Raw genomic sequence first — 24,983 nt, 5'->3', positions numbered from 1 at the left:
GGTTAATGTTTTTCTGATCAGTTTTATTTTTTGACTGTGGAGTTTTTAAACATTGCAATGGAGATTTCACCTAGGTAAAGCTACAAGGCCTTTATTGTCTTATGTGTTGTATGTTATGTGTGCACACTTCTGTTTTGTGTTGTATGTCTGTATGTGTGTATGTCCATATTTCATATATGAGGAGCGCTCATGAAAAAATGGATCTGAATTTTTTTTTATTCACGTGATTTAAATGGTTTAATTTAAATTAGGTAAACAGCTGTTAAGGATTGTTTTTAAAGGTGGTTAACAGATCTGTTTGTTTACTAATTTAAATTAGGTAAACAGCTGTTAAGGATTGTTTTTAAAGAGGTTAACAGATCTGTTTGTTTACTTTCACCTTTCCTTTTCATTATATTTAATAATTCTGTTCAGGATAATGTCTCTTTAGCATCATTGCCAGAATTCCCATCTCCATCCCAGTGCCGGTGAAGACTAAGATAAAACCAAACTACAGCTTCTATGGTAGCTATCACAGTAAACTGTATAAACTGATGCATCAATGAATATAACTCAACAAGTAATGCTCAATCAAGGACTCGATTTACTTTGGGAGGAAATGGACATATTGATAGACTCCTCCGATTTGAACTGCTTGCAGAACTTGCCTGGACTATATATGAGTTGTATGCATTGTGAACTATCGTCAGCGAATTGTGGTAGTGCTGGCATATCTTTGCTGATGGTGTCACCAGTGACGCAATTTTTCCAAAGGAGCCGTCAATTGGCTTGGTGTCGTGGCATTTCTGTATCCTCCTCCCTTCTACTAGTGATGGTCTAAAATTTGGGGGCCAGTCACGAGCCAGCAAGCAGAAGGCTGTCGACTGCAGAAGCGGAGCAGGAACTTGTTTCTTCAAGCTCATCAGGAAGTGATTCTGACAGTGAAGTTGAGAAAAAGTTAAAGAGGAAAAAGCAAGTTGCTCCAGAAAAACCTGTAAAGAAGCAAAAGACTGGTGAAACTTCGAGAGCTCTGTCATCTTCCAAACAGAGCAGCAGCAGCAGAGATGATAATATGTTTCAGATTGGAAAAATGAGGTACGTCAGTGTTCGGGATTTTAAAGGGAAAGTTCTAATTGATATTAGAGAATATTGGATGGATCCAGAAGGTGAAATGAAACCAGGAAGAAAAGGTATTTCTTTAAATCCTGAGCAATGGAGCCAGCTGAAGGAACAGATTTCTGACATTGATGATGTAGTAAGAAAACTGTAAAATCTGAGCCATATAAATCCTGTACTGTTCTGGTTGTTTTAATCTGTCTTTTTACATTGGCTTTTGTTTTCTAAACGTTGTTTTCCAAGCTATTGTATATTTGGATTGTAGAACAATTTGTAAGATGAATACTTTTTTTTAAATGTGCATTATTAAAAATGTTCTGAGTGAGCTAATTGTCAACTTTATTAAGGAGGATTGCTTTGTGCCCACCACTTAGTGTAAAATAAAATCAAGTAATTACAATCTTAACTGTTGTGGCCTTTTTTGATCAAAAGGTTAGATATTCTTTAAGGCCAAAATTAACAGTTTTATAGACCTATTAGTTTTAACTCAGTTTTTACATGAAAAATATTTGTATTGCATTGAGTTTTTTAACGTTAGATTTGTGAAATCCATGATCTCTTCAAGCCAAATGTTAAAATTTGTCCCAGTCACTTTCTTTTTTTTAAATTCATTTTCACTTAATAATAATCATTTTTATTTCACTCTTTTTTCGTTGAATATATTATGCTAATTTGAAAAGTCAGTGAAACTGTCAAAATGTTGATTTAATAAGTTACTTAAAATAAGGGAACTACAATCACTAAATCTGTAGTAATTATTAGAGCAGATACAGTTTGGTAATGTGGCTTGTATGAAAACTTCAAGCAGGTGTATGTCATTACCTCATAGTGCTCTGTGTAGTTATCTTACTGCTTAGTGTACAAAAAATTAGATGTCTGATTAGCTTTCACTTAGTAAACATGTTCACCATGGGATGATGTCTGTAAAATCAGATATTGTTAAACTAGACTAGGATTTAATAAAAACTGTGAAAGCTTAAAAAATAAAATAAAATAAAATAAAATTTGGGGGCCAACAGAGGTGAGGCAAAGAACCTCACCCCCCCACTGGTGCATAGGCCTATCCACAAGTATGGCTGAATGCTGGACCGGTAGTCAGTGACGGGTTGATCCGATTGCAGTGGTATCAACCTAAGACAGGAGGCTGACGCCTAGAGGTCAGTTTTCCCATGATGGGTAAGAACCATATGTTGAGGGCTGGGGATGTGGCTCAAGCGGTAGCGCGCTCGCCTGGCATGCATGCGGCCCGGGTTCGATCCTCAGCACCACATACCAACAAAGATGTTGTGTCCGCCGAGAACTAAAAAATAAATATTAAAAATTCTCTCTCTCTCTCTCTCTTTAAAAAAAAAAAAAGAACCATATGTTGAATTGGACAACCTACCAGGCACAGTCCTTAAGCCACATTGCTTGTTGTTTAATTAATCAGAAGGGGGGAGATGCTGAGGGCCATTGCCAAGTAGGAATGACGCATCAAAATTTCCTTGCCAACGTACCCCATGTTAAATGGACTTGCCTTGGAAATTCGCTGTGACATTGCATGTGTGTTTGAGAAAGGTGACCCTGCTCAAGGATGAGGGTGGATCCAGGTTTAGGGTGTATCCTGCAGGTTTTAGGAAGTATCCCGGTTTAGGATAATTTGGGTTTAAGGCGTTCCTGGTTTAAGACAATCTGGGTTTAGGGAAGTTCCAGGTTTAAGGTTATTGCTGCTGGGAATAGGGTGTATCCTGCTGCCTGAGTTCCCGTAGAATTGAGAAAGTATTTTGGGACGTGAATTGTGTGGCAGAACTTGGATTTCCCCAGAACGTGTGTAGAGGCCAGTGTGACTTCGGGAATAAAGAATTGCTGTTTGAATCTACAAGGTGTGTGGTGGCTCGTGATTCTGTGCCCAGCCAAGACTGCGGCAATAAGTGTTTGAGGAGATAGCTATGTCTAACCTGATTTAAACATTACACAATGAAAACATGTATTGAAACATCACATGGCCCTCCATTAATATGCATTTTATGTATCAGTTAAAAATAATTTTAATTAAAAAAATAAATTAGCCTGATACAGTAGTGTATGCCTTTAACCCCAGGTACTCAAAGGGCAGAGGAAGGAGGATCACAAGTTCAAGGCCAACCTGGGCAAGTTAGCAAGATTCTGATCAAAATTTAAAAAATAAAAATACACTGACATAAACTTATAGAAATATAAAAAATTGCAAGAGAATACCGTAACTGTACTATAAATTAGATAATTTAGATGAAATGGACAAATTCTAGAAAAGCACAAATTGCCAAAACTAACTCAAAAATATCTTGAGGACTGGGGTTGTAGCTCAGTGGTAGAGCACTTGCCTAGCATGTGTGAGGCACTGGGTTTGATTCTCAGCACCACATAAAAACAAATAAATAAAATAAAGAATAAAAAAAAAATTGAAAAATCTGAGTAGGCCTATAACAAGTAAAGATATCCAATTAGTCATTAAAAACTTCCCACAGGCCAGAGAGCTTCACTTGAGAATTCTACCAAATATTTAAAGAATTAACACCAACTGTGGTCTACTGAAAAATGACCACTTTTTTCCTTTTTCTTTTTTCTTTTTTTAAACACACTATTTTTTTTTTAAGAGAGAGTGAGAGAGGGAAGGGAGAGACAGAAAATTTTTAATATTTATTTTTTAGTTCTCAGCGGACACAACATCTTTGTTTTGTATGTGGTGCTGAGGATCGAACCCGGGCCGCACGCACGCCAGGCCAGCGCGCTACCGCTTGAGCCACATCCCCAGCCCCCTTTTTCTTTTTTCTTTCTTCCTTCCTTCCTTCCTTCCTTTCTTTCTTTCTTTCTTTCTTTCTTTCTTTCTTTCTTTCTTTCTTTCTTTCATTCTTTCTTTCTTTTTTATTTTTTTGTATTTGGATACCAACTCTAAAGATACCCATGTCCTGATCCACAGAACCTATGAATGCTCACTTATCTGGCAAAAGGCATTTTACAAATGGGGTTAAATTCAGAATGTCAAAATGCAAAGATTATTCTGGGCCTGATGTAATTACAAGGGTCCTTATAACAGGGATGCAGAAGACTTGGATCTAGGCTGTAAGAAGGAGGAAGCAGAGGGAGCAGAGGGAACACAGTCTAAGAAAAGCCACTACTCAGTTGGGCATGCTTGGTGCACGACGGTAATCCCAGGAACTCAGGAGGCTGAGGCAGGAGGATTGCAAGTTGGAGGCCAGTGACTCAGTAAAACCCTCAGCAACTTAGTGAAAGCCTGTTTCAAAATAAAAGATAGAAAGGGATAGGGATGTGGCTCAATGATTAAGCACCTCTGGGGTTCAATCCCTAGTTCAAAAAAAAAAAAAAAAAACCCTCTACTCAGATGGTTTTCGGGATAGAGGAAGAAGCCATGAGCAACCTCTAGAAACTGGAAGGGACCTGAAATGGATGTTTCCTGGCCTGCTGACACCTTGTTTTATCCCTGAGAGACTCATTTTGGACTTTCAATCTCCAGAGTTATAAAAAAATTAATTTATGCTATTTTAAGCCACTAAGGTTGTGGTAACTTATTTACAGCAGCAATAGGAAACTAATGTACTAATCTTTTATCCACTCTAACAAATAGGAGGATACACTTTCCAAACATTAGAAGAAGCCAATACAACCTGAGAGCAAAGCTGGATAAAGACGTCATGAGAAAAGAAAATTGCAGATCAATATACCTTATTAACTTAGATATAAAAATCCTGAACAAAATACTAGGAAATTGAATCCAACAATATATAAAAATTATGTGTCCAGCATGGTGGCACATGGCTGTATTCTGGCTACTAGGGAAACAGAAGCAGGAGGATTATGCACCATGATAAATGGGATTTATCTTGGGAATGCTAAATTGGTTTAACATCTTCTGCAGAAGAAAGTTAATATGGTAGAGTTGAGACGGCTATCCTTTGAAATGCCTGCTTTTGAACTCTATCCTTGGCTGGCATCTGGGAACAGGGATTTAAGGACTGGTAAGAGTGGCTTGCTGTACCTCCACTGCACAAAGAATGTGGTTCAGGCTAAATACCTGCTTTCCTTCTGGGACTCTGTGATCTGGGTATGTGCTAGGCAGAAGCTGACTCCATGACCAGCTCCAGTAATAAACCTTGAGCACGGAGTCTCACGTGAGCTTCTCTGGCAGACATTTCAGACACGTTGTCACAGCTTGCTGCTGGAGGAATCAGGCTTGTCATCTATTGACTCCACTGGACGAGCACTTTGGAACCTTGTGCCTGCTTTGCTTTGGACTTTGCCCCATGTGCTGTTTCCCCAGGCTGATCTTTCTTTGTGTCCTTTCACTATGATAAATCTCAGCTGGGAATAGGACATATGCAGAGTCCTCAGAGTCCTTGTGAATCATCAATCCTGAGGGTTGCCTCATGTTTGAAAATCAATTAATGTAATATATCACATTGATAGAATAAAAGATAAAAGCCCTAGGACCAGGCTGAAGTTGTGGCTCAGTGGTAGAGTGCTTGCCTGGCATGCATGAGGCCCTGGGTTCGATCCCCAGTACTGCAAATAAATAAATGAATAAAATAAAAGATCCAATGACAACTAAAAAATGTTTTTAAAAAAAGGCCATAGGATCATCTCAATAGATACAGAAAAGGGTATGTGCCCAGCACACTCTCATGATAAAACACTCAAAAAAGAATGAATAGGAGAGAAGCTCCATAACCTGATAACAGGAATCTGTGAAAAATCCACAATTAACATCATTCCTTTTTCTTTTATTTTGGTACTGGGGATTGAATTCAGGGGCACTCAAACACTGAGTCACACCCCCAGCCCTTTTTTATACTTTATTTAGAGACCCTTAGGGACTGCTAAATTGCTGAGGCTGGCTTTGAACTCATGATCCTCCTACCTCAGCCTCCTGAAGGACTAGAATTACAGGCATGGGCCACCATACCTGGCTATAATTAATATCATTCTTTTTTTTTTTTTTTTAAAGAGAGAGTGAGAGAGGAGAGAGAGAGAGAGGGAGAATTTTTAATATTTATTTTTTAGTTCTCGGCGGACACAACATCTTTGTTGGTATGTGGTGCTGAGGATCGAACCCGGGCCGCACGCATGCCAGGCGAGCGTGCTACCGCTTGAGCCACATCCCCAGCCCTAATTAATATCATTCTTAATGGTGAAAGCTGAATGATGTCCTCCTAAGATCACAAATAAGATAAGGATGTTGTCTGTCATCACTGCTACCTAACATTATTCTAGTTAGGGCAATCAGGTAAGAAAAAGAAATGAAAAGTATTCATATTAGAAGGGAAAAATAAAACTATTTCGCCAGGTCCAGGGGTGCACACCTCTAATCCCAGCCATTGGGGAGGCTGAGGCAGAAGGATCACAGGTTCAAGGCCAGCCTGGGCAACTTAGCAAGAGCCTAAGCAACTTAGACTCTGTCTCAGAAAAGAAAAGAAAAAAAAAAGGAGAAAAGAAAGAAAACTTCTCTACTCACAGCATGTTGTAGGATGGAAGGGTGACGGGAAGGCAGCTCAGGACATGACGATCAATTGCATTTCTACATGCTAGCAATGAACATTCCAAAAATGTAATTAGGAAACTAATTCCAGGTACAGGAAAAATAAAAGAATAAATTACTTAGCTATAAATTGAACTAAAGATATATAAGACTTACCTGCAAACTATAAAGCACTGCTGAAAGAAACCAAAGAAAATATAAATAAATGAAAAGACAATTTTATGTTCACAGAAATCTTTATATTTTAAGAATACAATCTATCCAATTGATTTATAGATGCAATGTGATCTCTATCAAAATGCTAGTTGACTTTTAGAATAAAATTAACAAGCTGATCTTAATATTTAAATGAAAATACAAGGGACCCAGAACTGCCAAATAACCTTGAAATTTAAAAAAAAAATGAAAAACTCAAACCTCTTGAAAAAAGAAAGAAAAGGAAGAAAGGAAGGAGGGATAGACAGATGAAATGAATGCTTGGACAAGAAGCACATGAAAACATACTCAGCATCATTAGCCATTAAGAAATTATAGATCAAAACCACGGTGAGAAACTACTGGAATCCACTAGAATGAATGGATTCAAAGAAAGGCAGTAAGTTCCTGTTATCCCTAGTTTTTCTATCTATGCTAAGCCTCAGGCTAGCATCATTCTGAATGGAGAAAAGTTGAAGGCATTCCCTCTAAAATCTGGAACAAGACAGGGATGCCCTCTCTCACCACTTCTATTTAATTTAGTCCTTGAAATACTAGCCAGAGCAATTAGACAGACAAAAGAAATTAAAGGCATAAAAATAGGAAAAGAAGAACTTAAATTATCACTATTTGCAGACGACATGATTCTATACCTAGAAGACCCAAAAGGGTCTACAAAGAAACTACTAGAACTAATAAATGAATTCAGCAAAGTGGCAGGATATAAAATCAACACGCATAAATCAAAGGCATTTCTGTATATCAGCGACAAAACTTCTGAAACGGAAATGAGGAAAAACACTCCATTCACAATATCCTCAAAAAAAAATAAAATACTTGGGAATCAACCTAACAAAAGAGGTGAAAGATTTATACAATGAAAACTACAGAACCCTAAAGAGAGAAGTAGAAGAAGGTCTTAGAAGATGGAAAAATATACCCTGTTCATGGATAGGCAGAACTAACATCATCAAAATGGCGATATTACCAAAAGTTCTCTATAGGTTCAATGCAATGCCAATCAAAATCACAACGGCATTTCTTGTAGAAATAGATAAAGCAATCATGAAATTCATATGGAAAAATAAAAGACCCAGAATAGCAAAAGCAATTCTAAGCAGGAAGTGTGAATCAGGCGGTATAGCGATACCAGATTTCAAACCATATTACAGAGCAATAGTGACAAAAACAGCATGGTACTGGTACCAAAACAGGCGGGTGGACCAATGGTATAGAATAGAGGACACAGAGACTAATCCACAAAGTTACAACTATCTTATATTTGATAAAGGGGCTAAAAGCATGCAATGGAGGAAGGATAGCATCTTCAACAAATGGTGTTGGGAAAACTGGAAATCCATATGCAACAAAATGAAACTGAATCCCTTTCTCTCGCCATGCACAAAAGTTAACTCAAAATGGATCAAGGAGCTTGATATCAAATCAGAGACTCTGCGTCTGATAGAAGAAAAAGTTGGCTCCGATCTACATATTGTGGGGTCGGGCTCCAAATTCCTTAATAGGACACCCATAGCACAAGAGTTAATAACAAGAATCAACAAATGGGACTTACTTAAACTAAAAAGTTTTTTCTCAGCAAGAGAAACAATAAGAGAGGTAAATAGGGAGCCTACATCCTGGGAACAAATTTTTACTCCTCACACTTCAGATAGAGCCCTAATATCCAGAGTATACAAAGAACTCAAAAAATTAGACAATAAGATAACAAATAACCCAATCAACAAATGGGCCAAGGACCTGAAGAGACACTTCTCAGAGGAGGATATACAATCAATCAACAAGTACATGAAAAAATGCTCACCATCTCTAGCAGTCAGAGAAATGCAAATCAAAACCACCCTAAGATACCATCTCACTCCAGTAAGATTGGCAGCCACTAGGAAGTCAAACAACAACAAGTGCTGGCAAGGATGTGGAGAAAAGGGTACACTTGTACATTGATGGTGGGACTGCAAATTGGTGCGGCCAATTTGGAAAGCAGTATGGAGATTCCTGGGAAAGCTGGGAATGGAACCACCATTTGACCCTGCTATTGCCCTTCTCGGACTATTCCCTGAAGACCTTAAAAGAGCATGCTATAGGGATACTGCCACATCGTTGTTCATAGCAGCACAATTCACAATAGCTAGACTGTGGAACCAACCCAGATGCCCTTCAATAGATGAATGGATAAAAAAAATGTGGCATTTATACACCATGGAATATTACGCAGCACTAAAAAATGACAAAATCAAGGAATTTGCAGGGAAATGGATGGCACTAGAGCAGATTATGCTTAGTGAAGCTAGCCAATCCCTAAAAAACAAATACCAAATGTCTTCTTTGATATAATGAGAGCAACTATGAACAGAATAGGGAGGAAGAGCAGGAAGAAAAGATTAACTTTAAACAGAGACATGAGATGGGAGGGAAAGGGAGAGAAAAGGGAAATTGCATGGAAATGAAGGGAGACCCTCATTGCTATACAAAATTACATATAAGAGGTTGTGAGGGGAATGGGAAAATAAACAAGGAGAGAAATGAATTACAGTAAATGGGGTAGAGAGAGAAGATGTGAGGGAAGAGGAGGGGAGATAGTAGGGGATAGGAAAGGTAGCAGAATACAACAATTATAATAGGGCATTATGTAAAATTGTGGATGTGTAACCGACGTGATTCTGCAATCTGCATTTGGGGTAAAATTGGGAGTTCATAACCCACTTCAATCTAATGTATGAAATATGATATGTCAAGAGCTTTGTAATGTTGTGAACAACCAATAAAAATATAAATAAATAAAATAAAATCTGTAACTCTGTGAGGACCACAAAAAAAAAAAAAACACACAAAGACAGGCAGTAAGTGTTGGAGAAGATGCGGGAATGGGGAGCCCTCATACATTAATGGTAGGGATGCACAATGGCACATCACCAGGGAAAACAGTTTGGCAGTTCCTCAAAAAGTTAAACGTAGAAGCCAGGTGCAGTGGTACAAGCTGTAATCCCAGCAGTTTAGGAGGTTTAGACAGGAGGATCGAGAGTTCAAAGCCAGCCTCAGCAAAAGTGAGGCGCTAAGCAACTCAGTCTCTAAATAAAATAAAAATAGGGCTGGGGATGTGGCTCAGTGGTTGAATGCCCCTGAGTTCAGTCCCTGGTACCAAAAAAAAAAGTTAAATGTAGAGTTACTCTGTGCTACAATAACTCCACTCTGTTATGGTTTGGATGTGAGGTGTCCCCCCAAAGCTCAAGTGTGAGATAATGATTGGGTTTAGAGGAGAAATGATTAAGTTATGAGAGGCTTAACCCAATCAGTGAATTCATCTCCTGATGGGATTAACTACATGGTGACTGAAGCCTGGTAGGGTGAGGCTGGAGGAGGTGGCCCTAGCTTTGGAGTATGTATTTTGTCTTCGGCAGTGAAGTCTCTCTCTGCTGCCCTCTGCCACACTCTTCCACCATGATGTTCAGCCTCACCTCTAGCCCCGCAGAATGGAGCCAGCTGTTTATGGACTGAGACCTCTGAAATAGTGAGCCCCCAAATAAACTTTTCCTCGTCTACATTTGTTCTGGTCTTTTAGCCATAGTGGCAAAAAAGCTGACTAAAACACACTCTTAGGTATATATACCAGAGAAATGAAAGTACACATTCACACAAAAATGTTTACATCAATTTTCTTAACATCATTGTTCATAATAGCTAAAAAATAGAAACATGAATGTCTACCCATGGATAAATGAAGAAATGAAATTATCCATTCATAAATTCCACCCATACAGTGGAATTTTACTTGAGTATAAAAGAAATGAAGAACTGACACATGTTACAACATGGATAGACCTTAAAAACGTTAGGCTGAAACCTGTAGTCCCAGCTACCTGGGAGGCTGAGGCAGGAGGAGCACAAGTTCCAGGACAGCCTCAGCAATTAGAGAAACCCTGTCTCAAAACAAAAACAAAAAATCATTTATATATATCTCATACTGGGGATTAAACATTAAACCCAGGGTTGCTTAACCACAGAGCCACATCCCCAGGTCCCTTTTAAAAAATGTTTTATTGAGATAGGATATCACTGAGTCCTTATGTCCTAAGTTACTGTGCTGGTCTCATTACAGGTGTGTGTGCCACTACTACAGGCTCAAAATTAAAAATAAATAAATAAATAAAAGAGCAGGGATACAGTCTCTTTTTTTTCATATATTTAATTATATATAGACACAATACCTTTATTTTATTTATTTTTATGTGGTGCTGAGTATTGAACCTAGTGCCTTACATGTGCTAGGCAAGCGCCGTACCACTGAGCCACAATCCTGGCCCTTAGATGTAGTCTTTTTAAAACAACTGGAGATGTAGTCCCATTGAACTATAGGCTCTAAGTGGATGAATTGTATGATATATGAATTAAATCTCCATAAAGGTGTTAAAAAATGTCAAGGGAGCAGTTAAGTGTGTCTCTTAGAGGAGCGTCTGGAGCAGGAGGAATGAATTGGAAGTTATCAGGTCACAGGTGGGAATGAGTAAGGCTCAGTACAAAGACACTAACAGGTACACAAGTTCAGGGTCAAGTTCTGGGGCCCTTCCACAGTGGAGGGAGAGAAGGGAGAGTCAGACAAGGAGCCCCAACAGGGGCAGCCAGCAGCATAAGAGAAACCCAGGAAAATATGGACTAACTGAGGTCAAGAGAGAAGGATGTTTGGGGAAGGGGAAAGGACCAAGTGCAGTTGAGTGAGCAGGGGGCGCAGGCAGGACACAGAGTCTACCCCAGGCTTTCCTCCCCTGTTGGCAACAAGTGCACAAAGTGCACAGTGGGTCCCCCTGAAGTTTTCCCCAGCATTGGGGAGTGCAGCAAAGCTGAAGGAGTAGGAAAGGAGCACAGCATGGTGTCAGGTATACCAGAGATGCTCCCAGCTCCCACACTCATTGCCTGAGCAACCTGATGAAAGGCCCCACACCTGCATCCTCAATTCCAAACCAGGATTGTCCTGCTGGCCTCTGAGCATGGATGGGGAGAGGGAATACTGGGCCATGCCAACTGCCTGGCCAAGAGCAGGCACTTTGTTAAAAGCTCTGACTCCAGAGGCAGGGATCTTGATTAGTTTCTTAACCTCTATGAATCTTCATTTTCAAAAGGTTTAAGAGAATATTAGTAAAATCTACCTCACTAGCTTGTTGCAAGGATAGATGAGAAAATGCAAGTGAAACATTTGGACAGAGCCTGGGGCTCAGTAAGGGCCAGTTAAAAAGCTGGATATTCCCTTACTTTCTCAGCTCTTGCTCCCCTGCATGTCCTTTGTTGAGTGACAATCAGGTGACACCACAGGACATGGGGGGAGCAGCTTTGACAACCTACTGATCCTGCAGGCTGGGCCAGGACTCCTAGATAACCCGTCAGTCCAGTTATCCCGGGTATTTGGCTGTGAGGAGAGCTTTGGGCCTTACTGGATGGGGGTGAGTGTGGGTATTGGGGGCAGGGGTACCCTACAATTCCTCCTTAGCTTTCATTGGCTTCTAGACTGGCCACATGATCATTGCCTTGACACTAAGAGGGGACAACTGCCCTGGGGCCATCCCCCGACAAGTCCCTTACATTGGGCCTGCTTAACCTTGAGCAGCTGCCTTGTCCACAGCCAACAGCTGGGCCCTGCAGGGCCATAAATCACTGATGACACTCGATGGGTAGACGGTAGCCAGCGCTGCCTCTTGTGGTGGGGGTGGGGTGGAGGATCAGGCAGGGGCTTAGAATCCCACCCCCATAAGCCCGGCAGTTGCATTCAAACCAGGGGTGGTTTGGTGTTTGACTTTGAATCCTTGCTGGGCAAATGCTTCCTTAAATAACCTTAGGTCTGTACTACACATCAGAAACAGGGTGGATCTACAGAGAGGCTCTTGCAAAAGCAATGCTGGAAACTGGCTTGTAAAGTCTGAAATAAAGCCTTCACACTCTCTGGGGTCCCAGGGACCAGCCAGCCCACTGTTCAGGGTTTCCCTGCAGCTATCCTGACTGTGCCCTTGCCGCAAAAACCAGCATGAACAGGAAGCAACTGATCTCCACTAATGCTCAAAACACACGCTGGGAGCCCACTGACCAGACACATCCAGCCACTGACAGAGAGACCAGAGAAACTGAAGCCAGAAGAATAGGAAACGCACCCCAAGGGTATGTTCACTGCAGGATACCAGAAGGCTGGTATCCTCTTATCTGATGAGAGTGAATTCCAGGCAGTTCATCCATGTGCTTACTTTGCTCCTGTGAGATTTTGCCTAGAAATGCCTGCAATGGCATTTTCCCTTTACTATTGTAACGGCTGATGGAAAGGAGAACAGCATTAATGATTGTTTTGCACTTGATTCATAAGGGCAAAATAATCGGCAGGGCGTGCAAACAATGTGATTGTCTGCAGCTCCTGACTGTCAACATGTGCATGTGTCTTGCAAAGACTGGAGGAAAGGTGCAAAGATGATCACTGTTGTTTTAGGATCACAGTTGCTTTTTAAATGGGGTGGGGGTCTCACTATGTTGCCCAGGCTCCTCCATTGATCCTCCTGCCTTAGCTTCCCAAGGACCATAGGCTCTACTTTTGCTTAAAATTTTCTTTAAATTTAAATTTTATTTTTTTTTAACTGGCACACAAAAACTGTATGTATTAATAGGGCACCATGAGATGTTGTGATACACATACACATAGCAACATTTTTTTTCTTTTTAATTTTTTAGTTGAACATGGACAAAATACCTTGGTTTTAATTATTTATTTACTTTTTTTTTAATGTGGAGCTGAGGATTGAACCCAGTGTCTCAAGTGTACAAGGCAAGTGCTCTACCACTGAGCCACAACCCCAGCACCCCCCCCTTCCCCCCTCCGCATCATGTTTTTTGGTGGGTTTTTTTTTTCTTTTTTCTCTTTTTGGCAGTGCTGGGGATGAGACCCAGGGGCCTTGTTCATGGTGTAATGTTTAACTCAGGTTAAACATATTTATCTCCTCAAATTTTTGTGATTATTTTCTTCTTCTTCTTTCCTTTCAGTACTGGAAATGAACCCCAGGGGTGCTCTACCACTGAGCTACATCCCCAGCTCTTTGTATTTTTTCTTTTGAGGCAGTGTCTAAATTGCCCTGGCTGGCCTCAAACTTTCGATCCTCCTGCCTTAGCCTCCTAACTAGGTGGGATTACAGGTGTGTGCACCACCACGCCCAGCTGATTTTTATTAATTTTTAAAAGAACAGTGGTTACATTTTGCCAACTTTTAAAATTAAACAGATGTTACTTTACCCATTTTTTTAAACTTGGTAACGTGCAAAAGCTACAAAATTCAAAAGGTATGAAGAAACTATACAAGGAAGCACCTTTCCAATTACTCCTGACAAACTCTGTCTCAACCTGGTGCCACTGTAGGGACTTGCCTTCATGCTTCTAGAGATAGTGTGTGTGTGTGATAGTGTGTACCTTCCTTAGTCACACAAAGGGGAACACACCGTATAGACTGTGCTGCGCATTGCTTTTATCACTTAATAGCACACACTGAAGTCTTCATTTTTGTGTTTACCCACACTCCCACACCCATCTACCTCATTTTTTTTTTTCGGTATTGAGGATTGAACCCAGAGGTACTTAACCATTCAGCCACATCCCCAGCTCTTGGGTCTCACTAAATTACTGAGGCTAACCTCAAACATGTAATCCTCCTGCTTCAGCCTCCTGAGTCACTGAGATTACAGGCATGCACCACCATGCCCGGCTTAAATCTTTATTTCAAGACAGGGTCTCACTGAGTTGCCCAGGCTAGCCCGGAATTTGCAATTCTCCTGTCTCAGCCTCTGGAGTAGCTGGGAATTCCACCCTTTTAAAAGCTACAGAAGGGGCTGAGGATGTGGCTCAAGCGGTAGCGCACTCGCCTGGCATGTGTGCGGCCCAGGTTCAATCCTCAGCACCACATACCAACAAAGATGTTGTGTCCGCCAATAACTAAAAAATAAATATTAAAAAAAAAAAGCTACAGAATACTCCTTCATATAGACTATTGAAACACACCCCTATTAGTGGATATTTATGTCATTTTCAATCATTCAACATTACAATAATCTACAATATATAGGCTTCTTTGTGTTATTTTGTATATGTTTTAAGTAAATCATAGGATAAATTCCTAGAATCAGAATTAGTGAGTCGAAGACAAATAGTTTGTTTCTTGGTTTTGTTGTTTTGAGACAGGGTCTCACTAGGTTGCCCAGGTTGGCCTCCAACTCTTGGGTTCCCGTGTTTCCCCAGGAACTCCCAGGCTTGTGCCACCTTGTCTAGTTTAGGCACATCTAATCCGTCTTTTTTCAGTGCTGGGGTTTGAACCCAGGGCCCTGTGCATACTGGGTAAGCACTCTACCACTGAGTTGCACCCACCCAGCATGTCTATTTCAAATTTCGATAATATTGCCAAACTGCTGGCCACACTTTACAGTCTCATAAGCATGGTAAGAAAGCCCCTGTTTATCTACACACTAGCAACTGCTGTCAGACTCTTCAGACTTTGCCAATCTGATTTAAAATGATACCTCAGAGGGATCATAATTCACCTTTCTCTTATGATGAGGGAAACTGAACATTTTTCCATCTGACGTGCAGTTCCACTCAGGAGAGCTATCCATTCACACCCTTTGTCCATTTTCCAATTCCATTTTTGTATTGTTGTTAGTTTTACATTATCAAATTTTTAATATTTAAAAAATATAATTTGGTATTAAAAATAGCACATACCCTTTATTGAGTATTTCCGGATGCTAGGCACTGAATGAAATAAATAATCACAGAGCACATGAAGTTCCGAGTGGCATTTTGTGTTGTGACATTATTTTTATGATTCTCACTCACAATGGCTGCTTAGCATTCTATTGATAGTGTATATGGTATCACGTAATTAGCTGTTCTCTAATTGTTAGCTTTCAGTTGCTTCTGTTGCCTTATAATTTCAGATTAGTAAACCCTTCAAATTGACTTTAAAAGTCAAACTCTTACATTGACATCATAAACTGCGTCTCAAAAATATCGAATACAGACTGCCGAGACCACGTCCATCCTGCGAGTACCGTCTCCTTGCCGCTCCACCGCCGCCAGTCCACACCCGCCACCCAGCTCGCCAGGGATGACGATATCGCTGCGCTCGTCGTTGACCACGGCTCCGGCGGGTGCAAGGCCGGCTTCCCCTCCATCGTGGGGCGCCCGCGGCACCAGGGTGTGATGGTGGGCATGGGTCAGAAGGATTCCTATGTGGGTGACGAGGCCCAGAGCAAGAGAGGCATCCTGACCCTGAAGTACCCCATTGAGCATGGCATCGTCACCAACTGGGACGCCATGGAGAAGATTTGGCACCACACCTTCTACAACGAGCTGCGTGTGGCTCCTGAGGAGCACCCTGTGCTGCTGACCGAGGCTCCCCTGAACCCCAAGGCCAACCGTGAGAAGATGACCCAGATCATGTTTGAGACCTTCAACACCCCGGCCAGGTATGTGGCCATCCAGGCTGTGCTGTCCCTGTAGGCCTCTGGGCGCACCACTGGCATGGTGATGGACTCCGGTGATGGGGTCACCCACACAGTGCCCATCTACGAGGGGTATGCCCTTCCCCACGCCATCCTGCATCTGGACCTGGCTGGCCGGGACCTGACAGACTACCTCATGAAGATCCTGACTGAGCGTGGCTACAGCTTCACCACCACAGCCGAGCCGGAGATCGTGCGTGACATCAAGGAGAAGCTGTGCTACGTTGCCCTGGACTTCGAGCAGGAGATGGCCACTGCAGCCTCTAGCTCCTCCCTGGAGAAGAGCTACGAGCTGCCTGATGGTCAGGTGATCACCATTGGCAATGAGCGATTCTGCGGCCCTGAGGCACTCTTCCAGCCTTCTTTCCTGGGCATGGAATCCTGTGGCATCCATGAAACTACTTTCAATTCCATCTTGAAGTGTGACGTTGACATTCGCAAGGACCTCTATGCCAACACAGTGCTGTCTGGTGGCACCACCATGTACCCAGGCATTGCTGACAGGATGCAGAAGGAGATCACAGCCCTGGCACCCAGCACCATGAAGATCAAGATCATCGCTCCCCCTGAGCGCAAGTACTCTGTGTGGATTGGCGGCTCCATCCTGGCCTCTGTCCACCTTCCAGCAGATGTGGATCAGCAAGCAGGAGTACGACGAATCTGGCCCCTCCATTGTCCACCATAAATGCTTCTAGGCGGACTGTTACTTAGCTAGGTTACACCCTTTCTTGACAAAACCTAACTTTGCGCAGAAAACGAGATGAGATTGGCATGGCTTTATTTGTTTTTTTTTTTTTTTTCCTTTTTGTTTTTGTTTTTTGTTTTGGCGCTTTTGACTCAGGATTTAAAAACTGGAACGGTGAAGGTGACAGCAGTCGGTTGGAGCGAGCATCCCCAAAGTTCTACAATATGGCGGAGGACTTTGATTGTACATTGTTCTTTTTTTTAATAGTCATTCCAAATATAGTGAGATGCCTTGTTACAGGAAGTCCCTCCCCCTCCCAAAAGCCGCCCCACTCCTCCTGGAGGATGGCCCAGTCCTCACCGGAGTCCATACAGGGGAGGTGACAGCATTGCTTTTGTGTAAATTATGTAATGCAAATTTTTTTAATCTTCGCCTTAATACTTTTTTATTTTGTTTTATTTTGAATGGTCAGCCATCGTGGCCCCCCTTTTTGTCCCCCAACTTGAGATGTATGAAGGCTTTTGGTCTCCCTGGGAGTGGGCTAAGGACTGGAGGCAGCCAGGGCTTACCTGTACACTGACTTGAGACCAGTTCAATAAAAGTGCACACCTTAAAAAAAAATATCGAATACATATCCTCAAAATATTTATAAATATTCAGTCATTGTAATTAAAACGTTTGCCTTACGAAGTAGGGTGATGCAATGGCAAAATTTACCAAAGGCTCTGAAGGACACTGATACACATCTCTCTCTCTCACACACACACACACACACACACACACACACACATACACACACTGTATCCACTATCTACCAGTGCTTCCTTTCTACTCAGTGGAAACTTCACCCATGGTTTAAAATGGATGAAAAATTATATTACTCTATTTGCTGCAAAATAATTTCATTGGGATTGTGGATGTAGTTTAGGGGTGGAGTACAGGTAAGACCTGGGTACAATCCCCAGCACCAAAAAAAAAAAAAAGGAAAAAAACATAAATCAAGATACACTTTTTGGGGGGAGGGGTATTAGGGATTGAACTCAGGGACATTCAACCACTGAGCCACATCCTCAAGCCTATTTTTTTTTTTTTTTGTATTTTATTTAGAGACAGGTCTCACTGAGTTGCTTAGTGTCTCGCTTTTGCTGAGGCTGGCTTTGAACTCGTGATCCTCCTGTCTCAGCCTCCCAAGCTGCTGGGATTATAGGTGTGTGCCACTGTGCCTGGCAAGAAACACTTTTTTAGTGTGATTTACTCCTCAATATTAATAAAAGAAACAAGTGGGAAAAAAAAGCAAGTGCAATTTTTTTTTTCACATGGCATAAGAAAGTAATAAAAGAATTACCTTTGGGGTGGGGATGTGGCTCAAGCGGTAGCATGCTCGCCTGGCATGCGTGTGGCCGGGGTTCAATCCTCAGCACCACATACAAACAAAGATGTTGTGTCCTCCGAAAACTAAAGATAAATAGTAAAAAAAAAATTACCTTTACCATATACTACCTTTGAAAGTGTGATAGTAAAATTGCAGAGGGCACTATTATGTATTTTTATGTATGTAGAAGCTTGCAATTTTGTTTTTTCTTAAAAGTTTGTTTTATAAAAATGTTATTTTCATATGCTTTTCTAAGTAATTTGTGTGTGTGTGTGTGTGTGTTTACTAGGGATTAAACCCAGTGCTTTGCATGTGCCAGACAAGTGCCCTACCTCTGAGCTACATCCCCATTTCAAGACAGGGCCTCTCTAAGTTGCAAAGTCTGGCCTCAAATTTGCCATCTTTCTGTCTCTGTTGTGCACTATCACACTTGCTTTAAAATTCTTTTACACAATGCCAGGTGAGAAAGAGAAAAACATAAACATAAAGTTATGCACTAAATATGACTTCAATTATACTAAAAACTAAAATAAGGCTGGGGATATGGCTCAATGATAAAGAGCTTGCCTAGCAATATACACAAGGCCCTGGGTTCAATCCTTAGTACCACACAAAAAAATAAATAAATAAATAAAAATAAAAAGACAGTTTTAAACATAGAAAAGTGGATTAAAAAAACAAAACTTGAGAAATGAATTACAGTAGATGGGGTAGAGAGAGAAGATGGGAGGGGAGGGGAGGGGGAATAGTAGGGGATAGGAGAGGTAGCAGAATACAACAATTACTAATAGGGCATTATGTAAAATTGTGGATGTGTAACCGACGTGATTCTGCAATCTGCATTTGGGGTAAAATTGGGGGTTCATAACCCACTTCAATAATAGTTTTTAAGGAAGGAAATCACAACAGCTACTACATGCTCTGATTTGAGGCCAAAATATTTAGGGAAAATTTTCTGGGTCTGAGCACACACCCATAATTCCAGAGACTTGGGAGGCTGAGGTTGGAGGATTGCAAGTTCGAAGCCAGCTTCAGTAATTTAGCAAGCCCCTCAGAAGCTTAGTGAGACCCTGTCTCAAAGTAAAAAGGGCTGGGGATATAGCTCAGTGGCAAAATGCCCCAGGGTTCAATCTCCAGTACTCCTTCCGCAAAAAAAAAAAAAAAAAGAAAGAAAGAAAGAAAAACTTCTGGAATCCACTGTGTATACTGACTTGTCCTTGTTTCAAAGTACATCCCTCTGGGAATAGTCAGTAGGACTTTAATTGATGCCCTTCGCACATTTGCAGCCAATGTCAGATTGTCTACCTTATAGAACAGAGCAGAATGAATGTCAGGTGTGGCAAGGACAGACTGATAGAAGCATCCCATGTTAGAAGTTCAGGTTCATTGGATCCATAAACAGACCTCAAAATTATAATTGTGGGACAACATAAACCAGCAGCACACACACACAAAAAAAATCATGTTACTGATTATGATTACAGGTGATTCCCTACTCCCTTGTTGTAGAGGCTTTTCTTGTAGAGTGTACAGATGCGAAGAGCTATGGAAGAGATGAAATGTCCCACAGTACAAAGGAAACAAGGACTAGGTTTATAGCTCAATGGTTAAGCATTTGCTTATCGTGTGTGAAGCACTGGGTTCTATCCCCAGAACTGCAAACAAAACCAGAGGGAAGATGGAAAGACAAAGACCTTCCATGTTCTTGACTAGGCAGCATTAATGTAGTTAAAATGACCATGCTACCAAAAGCAATATACACATTCAGTGCAATACCCATCAAAATACCAATAACATTCTTCACAGAACTAGAAAAAAATAGTCCTAAAATTCATTTGGAGTAAAAGACCCAAGTAGCCAAAGCAATTCTAAATAAGAAAAGTGATGCAGGAGGCATCCTATTACCTGATTTCAAATTATACTACAGAGCTATAGTAGCAAAAACAGGCAGGACGACCAAAGGAATAGAATAGAAGACACAGAGACAAACCCACATACTTAGAGCCATCTGATGCTTGATAAACTTGCCAAAAATATGTGTTGGAGAAAAGATAGTCTTTAACAAATGGTGCTGGGAAAACTGGTTATCCATATGTAGAAGAATGAAACTAGACTCCTATCTCTCACCCAGCACGAAAGTCATGTCAAAATGGATCAAAGATAGGAATTAGACTAGAAACCTTGCAACTGCTAGAAGAAAAAAATAGGGTCAACACTCCATCATATAGGTGCAGGCACCAACTTCCTTAACAAGACCCCTGATGCTCAAGAAATAAAACCAAAAATCAATAAGTGGGATGCCATCAAACTAAAAATTTCTGCACAGAAAAGGAAATGATTAAGAGAGTAAAGAAAATGCCTACAGAATGGGGAAAAAAATTTTTTTCAGCTACTTCTCTGACAGGGGATTGATATCCAGAATATATAAATAACTCAAAAAACTCAATGTCAGAAAACAAAAATACAAACAGCCCAATCAATAAATAGGCAAAAGAATTAGACATTTCTCAAAATAAGAAATACTAATGGCCAAAAAATACATGAAAAAAGGTTCAGGGGCTGGGTTTGTGGCTCAGTGGTAGAGCACTCACCTAGCATGCACGAGGCACTGGGTTCGATCCTCAGTACCACATAAGTGTAAAATAAAGATATTGTGTCCACCTAAAGCTAAAAAATAAACATTAAAAAAAAAAGTTCAGCCTCTTGAGCAATCAGGGAAATGCAAATCAAAACTACCCTAAGATCTCATTTCACTCCAGTAAGAATGGCAATTCTCAAGAACACAAATAATAATAAATGCTGGTGAGAATGTGGGAAAAGGGTATATTCCTACATTGTTGGTAGGACTACAAATTAGTACAATCACTCTGGAAAACAGAGTGAAGAGTCCTCAAAAAACTAGGAATGGAACCACCATATGACCCAGCTATTCCAGTACTTGGTGTTTATCCAAAAGAACTAAAATCATCATGTCACAGTGATATAGTCGCTTCAGTGTGTATAGCAGTACAATTCACAATAGCCAAATTATGGAATCAGTCCAGATGCCCATCAAGAGATAAATGGATCAAGAAATGTGGTATATATACAAAATGGAGTTTTACTCAGCCATAAAGAAGAATGAAATAAGGGCATTTACTAGTAAATAGATAGAAATGGAGAAAATCATGCTAAATAAAATTAGCCAGACAGAAAATTAAGGGTTAAATGTTTCCTCTCATACGTGGAAGTGAGAACAAAACAAAGAAAAGAAGATGGTTGAGGGGCTGGGGTTGTAGTTCAGTTGGTAGAGCTTGCCTAGCACATGTGAGGCACTGGGTTCAATCCTCAGCACCACATAAAATAAAATAAAGATATTGTGTCCATCTACTATGAAAATATATTTTAAAAAAGAAGGTGGTTGGGGAGGGGATCTGATATTGTAAAGATACAGGATATCATAAAGATACAGGAGAGATCAGTGGAGTAGAAGAAGATTGAGAGGGAGAGAGGAAGGAAGAGAAAGGGGAAGATAAATGGAATGAATTTAACATAATCATGTTATACTCACATATTAAGGTACCAAAGGGAATTTCACCTTTGTGTATATGTAGAACGAAGAAAGTCTAATAAAAGTAGAGGAGGGAGAATAGGGGGAGGGAGAAGGGAGGAAAAGTGGGGAGGGATGGGGCTTGAAAGCAAATTCCATGCATGATTCCATGTGTGAATTTTTTTCAAAAGGAACCCAATTACAATGTATAATTATGACATTCTAATAAAAAATTAAAAACAGAGGGAATAAGAATTCTGAGATGAAGGCCACACCCAGTGGGTGGGGCACGCCTGTGATCCCAGTGTCCCAGGAGGCTGAGGCAGGAGGATCACAAATTCAAGGTCAGTCTCTGCAACTTAAAATTAAAAATAGAAAGGGTTGGGGGTATAGCTCAGTGCTAGAGCAACCCTGGATTCAGTTCCCAAGATTCGGGGAAAAAAGAGAGAGAAAGAGAGAGTGGGAATTCACCTAGTCATTGTGACACAGCAAGCCCACAGGGGCATATGTTCTTTTTTAAAACCAAGGGTGCTTAGCCACTGAGTTACATCCCCAGCCCTTTTTTTTAATTTATTTTTATTTTTTTTAGTTATTGATGGACCTTTATTCATTTATTTGTTTACATGTGGTGCTGAGAATTGAACCCAGTGCCTCACATGCTAGGCAAGCGTGCTACCACTGAGCCATAACCCAAGCCCTTATTTTTTATTTTTAGACAGAGGCTCACTAAGTTGCTGAGGGCCTTGCTATGTTGCTGAGGCTGGCCTTAAATTTGCAATCCTCCTGCCTCACTCTTCCAAATTGCTAGGATTACAGGTGTGCATCACTGCACCCAGCAGGGCATACGTTCTTGATCCTAGTGTAGGAAGGGTCCAGCCCAGGGTTGGGGATGTGGCTCAATGACAGAGAGCTTGCCTAGCATGTCCGAGGCCATGGGTTCAATTCCCAGTAGTGCAAAATTAATAGAGAAAGAAGAAGGTCCCAGCTCTTGCCTACACTCTTTGATGGGCTCCGCACACTCTTGAGTTGACCCACCCAGGTAGCAGGAATCCTTCCAGTAACAAGGTGTGACTTCTTTGCTGCCTTGGCAAATGGATGCCCAGAACCCCACTTCCTCTTTTTTTTAATTAATTTTTTTTTAAAGAGAGAGATTGAGTGAGAGAGAGAGAGAGAGAGAGAGAGAGAGAGAGAGAGAGTTTTAATATTTATTCTTTTTAGTTCTCGGCGGACACAACATCTTTGCCTATATGTGGTGCTGAGGATCGAACCCGGGCCGCACGAATGCCAGGCGAGCGTGCTACCGCTTGAGCCACATCCCCAGCCCCTAATTAATTAATTTTTTTTAAAATTTATTTTTAAAAAAAATTTAGATGTTGATGGACCTTTATTTTGTTCATTTATTGATATGAAGTGCGGAGAACCAAACCCAGGGCCTTACACATGTTAGGCAAGTGCTCTACCCTTGAGCCACAACCCCAGCCCCACTTCCTCATTTTGAGGACCACCTAGCTCCATCTCATGAGCTCTCCTTAAACACCCAGGGCTTCTCTCTACTAGAGAAACCCTGAACAGGTTGTAGGTTTCAGCTTTCTCTCTGTTGTGGTTCTGAGGTTTTATCACTAACAAATTTGGTTTCCAAGGCAACTGTGCAGCAGTTTAGTCTCATGATACCCATCCACCTAGGCTGGCTTCAATGGCAGGAGTTTGGGGGATGTATTTAGTGTCTCTGTAAATCCTATACCATTGAAGCTCCTCCCCCTAAAAAAGCACATAGAAATAGCCATTCGGTGGCTGTGTAGACTTGTGCTTTCTTTCTCTTCTTTGCTGCCTATCAGACAAATGTAGACCATCAGAGGAAAGACCCAGAGCAGGAGGAGTGGTGGGTATGGTGTATCTTCAGAGTCAGCAGTGACAGTGCTGTGGAGTGATCTCTCTTAGCTTTCTGTCTAAACCCATCCCTTGCCAATGCCATTGGCCCAGGTCCACAACTCGGGTGAAAGAGCTAGACACAAGGCTGTGCTTGTAGGAACAGGTCAACATAGCCTCTCACTTCAACATTTTTGGTGGTGGTCAAATCACTTCTCTTCAGAGACCTCTAGGGATAGAGAGCTCATTCCCTTCCCGCAGGCCATCTATCTCATTGGTAAACACGCTTCCTTCTAATAAATTCAGCTCTGACTGCAAAGCCCCAGCTCTACCCTTTAGACCCTACCTAACCTGTTCGCTAAATCCACAACACGGTCCTTCACTTGCCTGAGGCCTGGGTTCCCCCAAGGCCTTGCTGTGAAAGACGGACTTATAAGCATGGCTCTTCACCGCCCTTGGGATGGGTTATTTTATTTTATTTTAGGTGTCAACTTGATGAATTAAGGAACACCTGGGGGGCTGGGGATGTGGCTCAAGCGGTAGCCTGACATGCGTGCGGCCCGGGTTCGATCTTCAGCACCACATACCAACAAAGATGTTGTGTCCACTGAAAACTAAAAAATAAATATTAACAACAACAAAAAAGGCAGAAGTGGTAAAGTTTAAAAAAAAAAAAAGGAACACCTAGGGAAATGACAAAGCATTATCACTGGGTGTGTCTTGGAGAGTGTTTTGGAGAGTGGCCTGGAAGTTGGAGGACTAAGTGGGACGATCTGCCCTTTGTGTGGGCAGAGGCCATCCAATCAGCTGGGGGCCACATAGAACCAAAAAAGCAGAGAAAAGGCAAATTTCCTCTCTCTCCTGGAGCTGGAGCAAGGTCCCTCCCCTTCCTGCCTTTGGACGTCAGAACTCCAGGCTCTGTGGCCTTGGCTCCAGGACTTCCAATGCACCCCCCTCACACTGGCTTCTCAAGGGCCTGGCCTCAGACTGGGAATCGTACAATTGGCTTCCTGGTTCTGAGGCCTTTGGACTTGGACTGAGCCATACAAGTGGCATCCCAGGATCTCCAGCTTACAGACAGCCCATTGGGGGACTTCTTGGCCTCCGTAATCGCTGAAGTCAGTTTCCCTAATAAATCTCCTCTCAAATATCCATATCTAATATCCTATTGGGTCTGTCTCTCTGAAGAACCCTAATTT

The 24,983-nt window shown here is 41.4% G+C and overlaps 1 protein-coding gene and 1 pseudogene across 2 annotated transcripts in view; both read left to right on the top strand.

Moving 5' to 3' along the window:
• LOC308659047 (activated RNA polymerase II transcriptional coactivator p15-like) overlaps positions 1 to 1,742 on the top strand; it is a gene marked incomplete at its 5' end in the record, with an annotated part of 34,111 nt that extends 32,369 nt beyond the window's left edge. Inside the window, one exon of the mRNA XM_081312039.1 lies at positions 835 to 1,742. Within this exon, the coding sequence (XP_081168165.1) occupies positions 835 to 1,249 (415 nt within the window). The 3' untranslated portion in view covers positions 1,250 to 1,742. The remainder of the gene's footprint in view (positions 1 to 834) is intronic.
• Positions 1,743 to 15,865: 14,123 nt separating this feature from the next.
• LOC308658694 (actin, cytoplasmic 2-like) lies at positions 15,866 to 17,638 on the top strand (annotated as a pseudogene). Its single transcript has one exon. The product of its transcript is annotated as an actin, cytoplasmic 2-like (transcript).
• Positions 17,639 to 24,983: the final 7,345 nt, after the last annotated feature.

Source organism: Spermophilus citellus (assembly GCF_964194105.1).
Source record: "Spermophilus citellus genome assembly, chromosome: 10".
Lineage (NCBI taxonomy): Eukaryota > Metazoa > Chordata > Mammalia > Rodentia > Sciuridae > Spermophilus > Spermophilus citellus.
The sequence above is the reverse complement of the archived record's forward strand: the minus strand, read 5'-3'. Positions and strand labels throughout refer to the sequence as shown.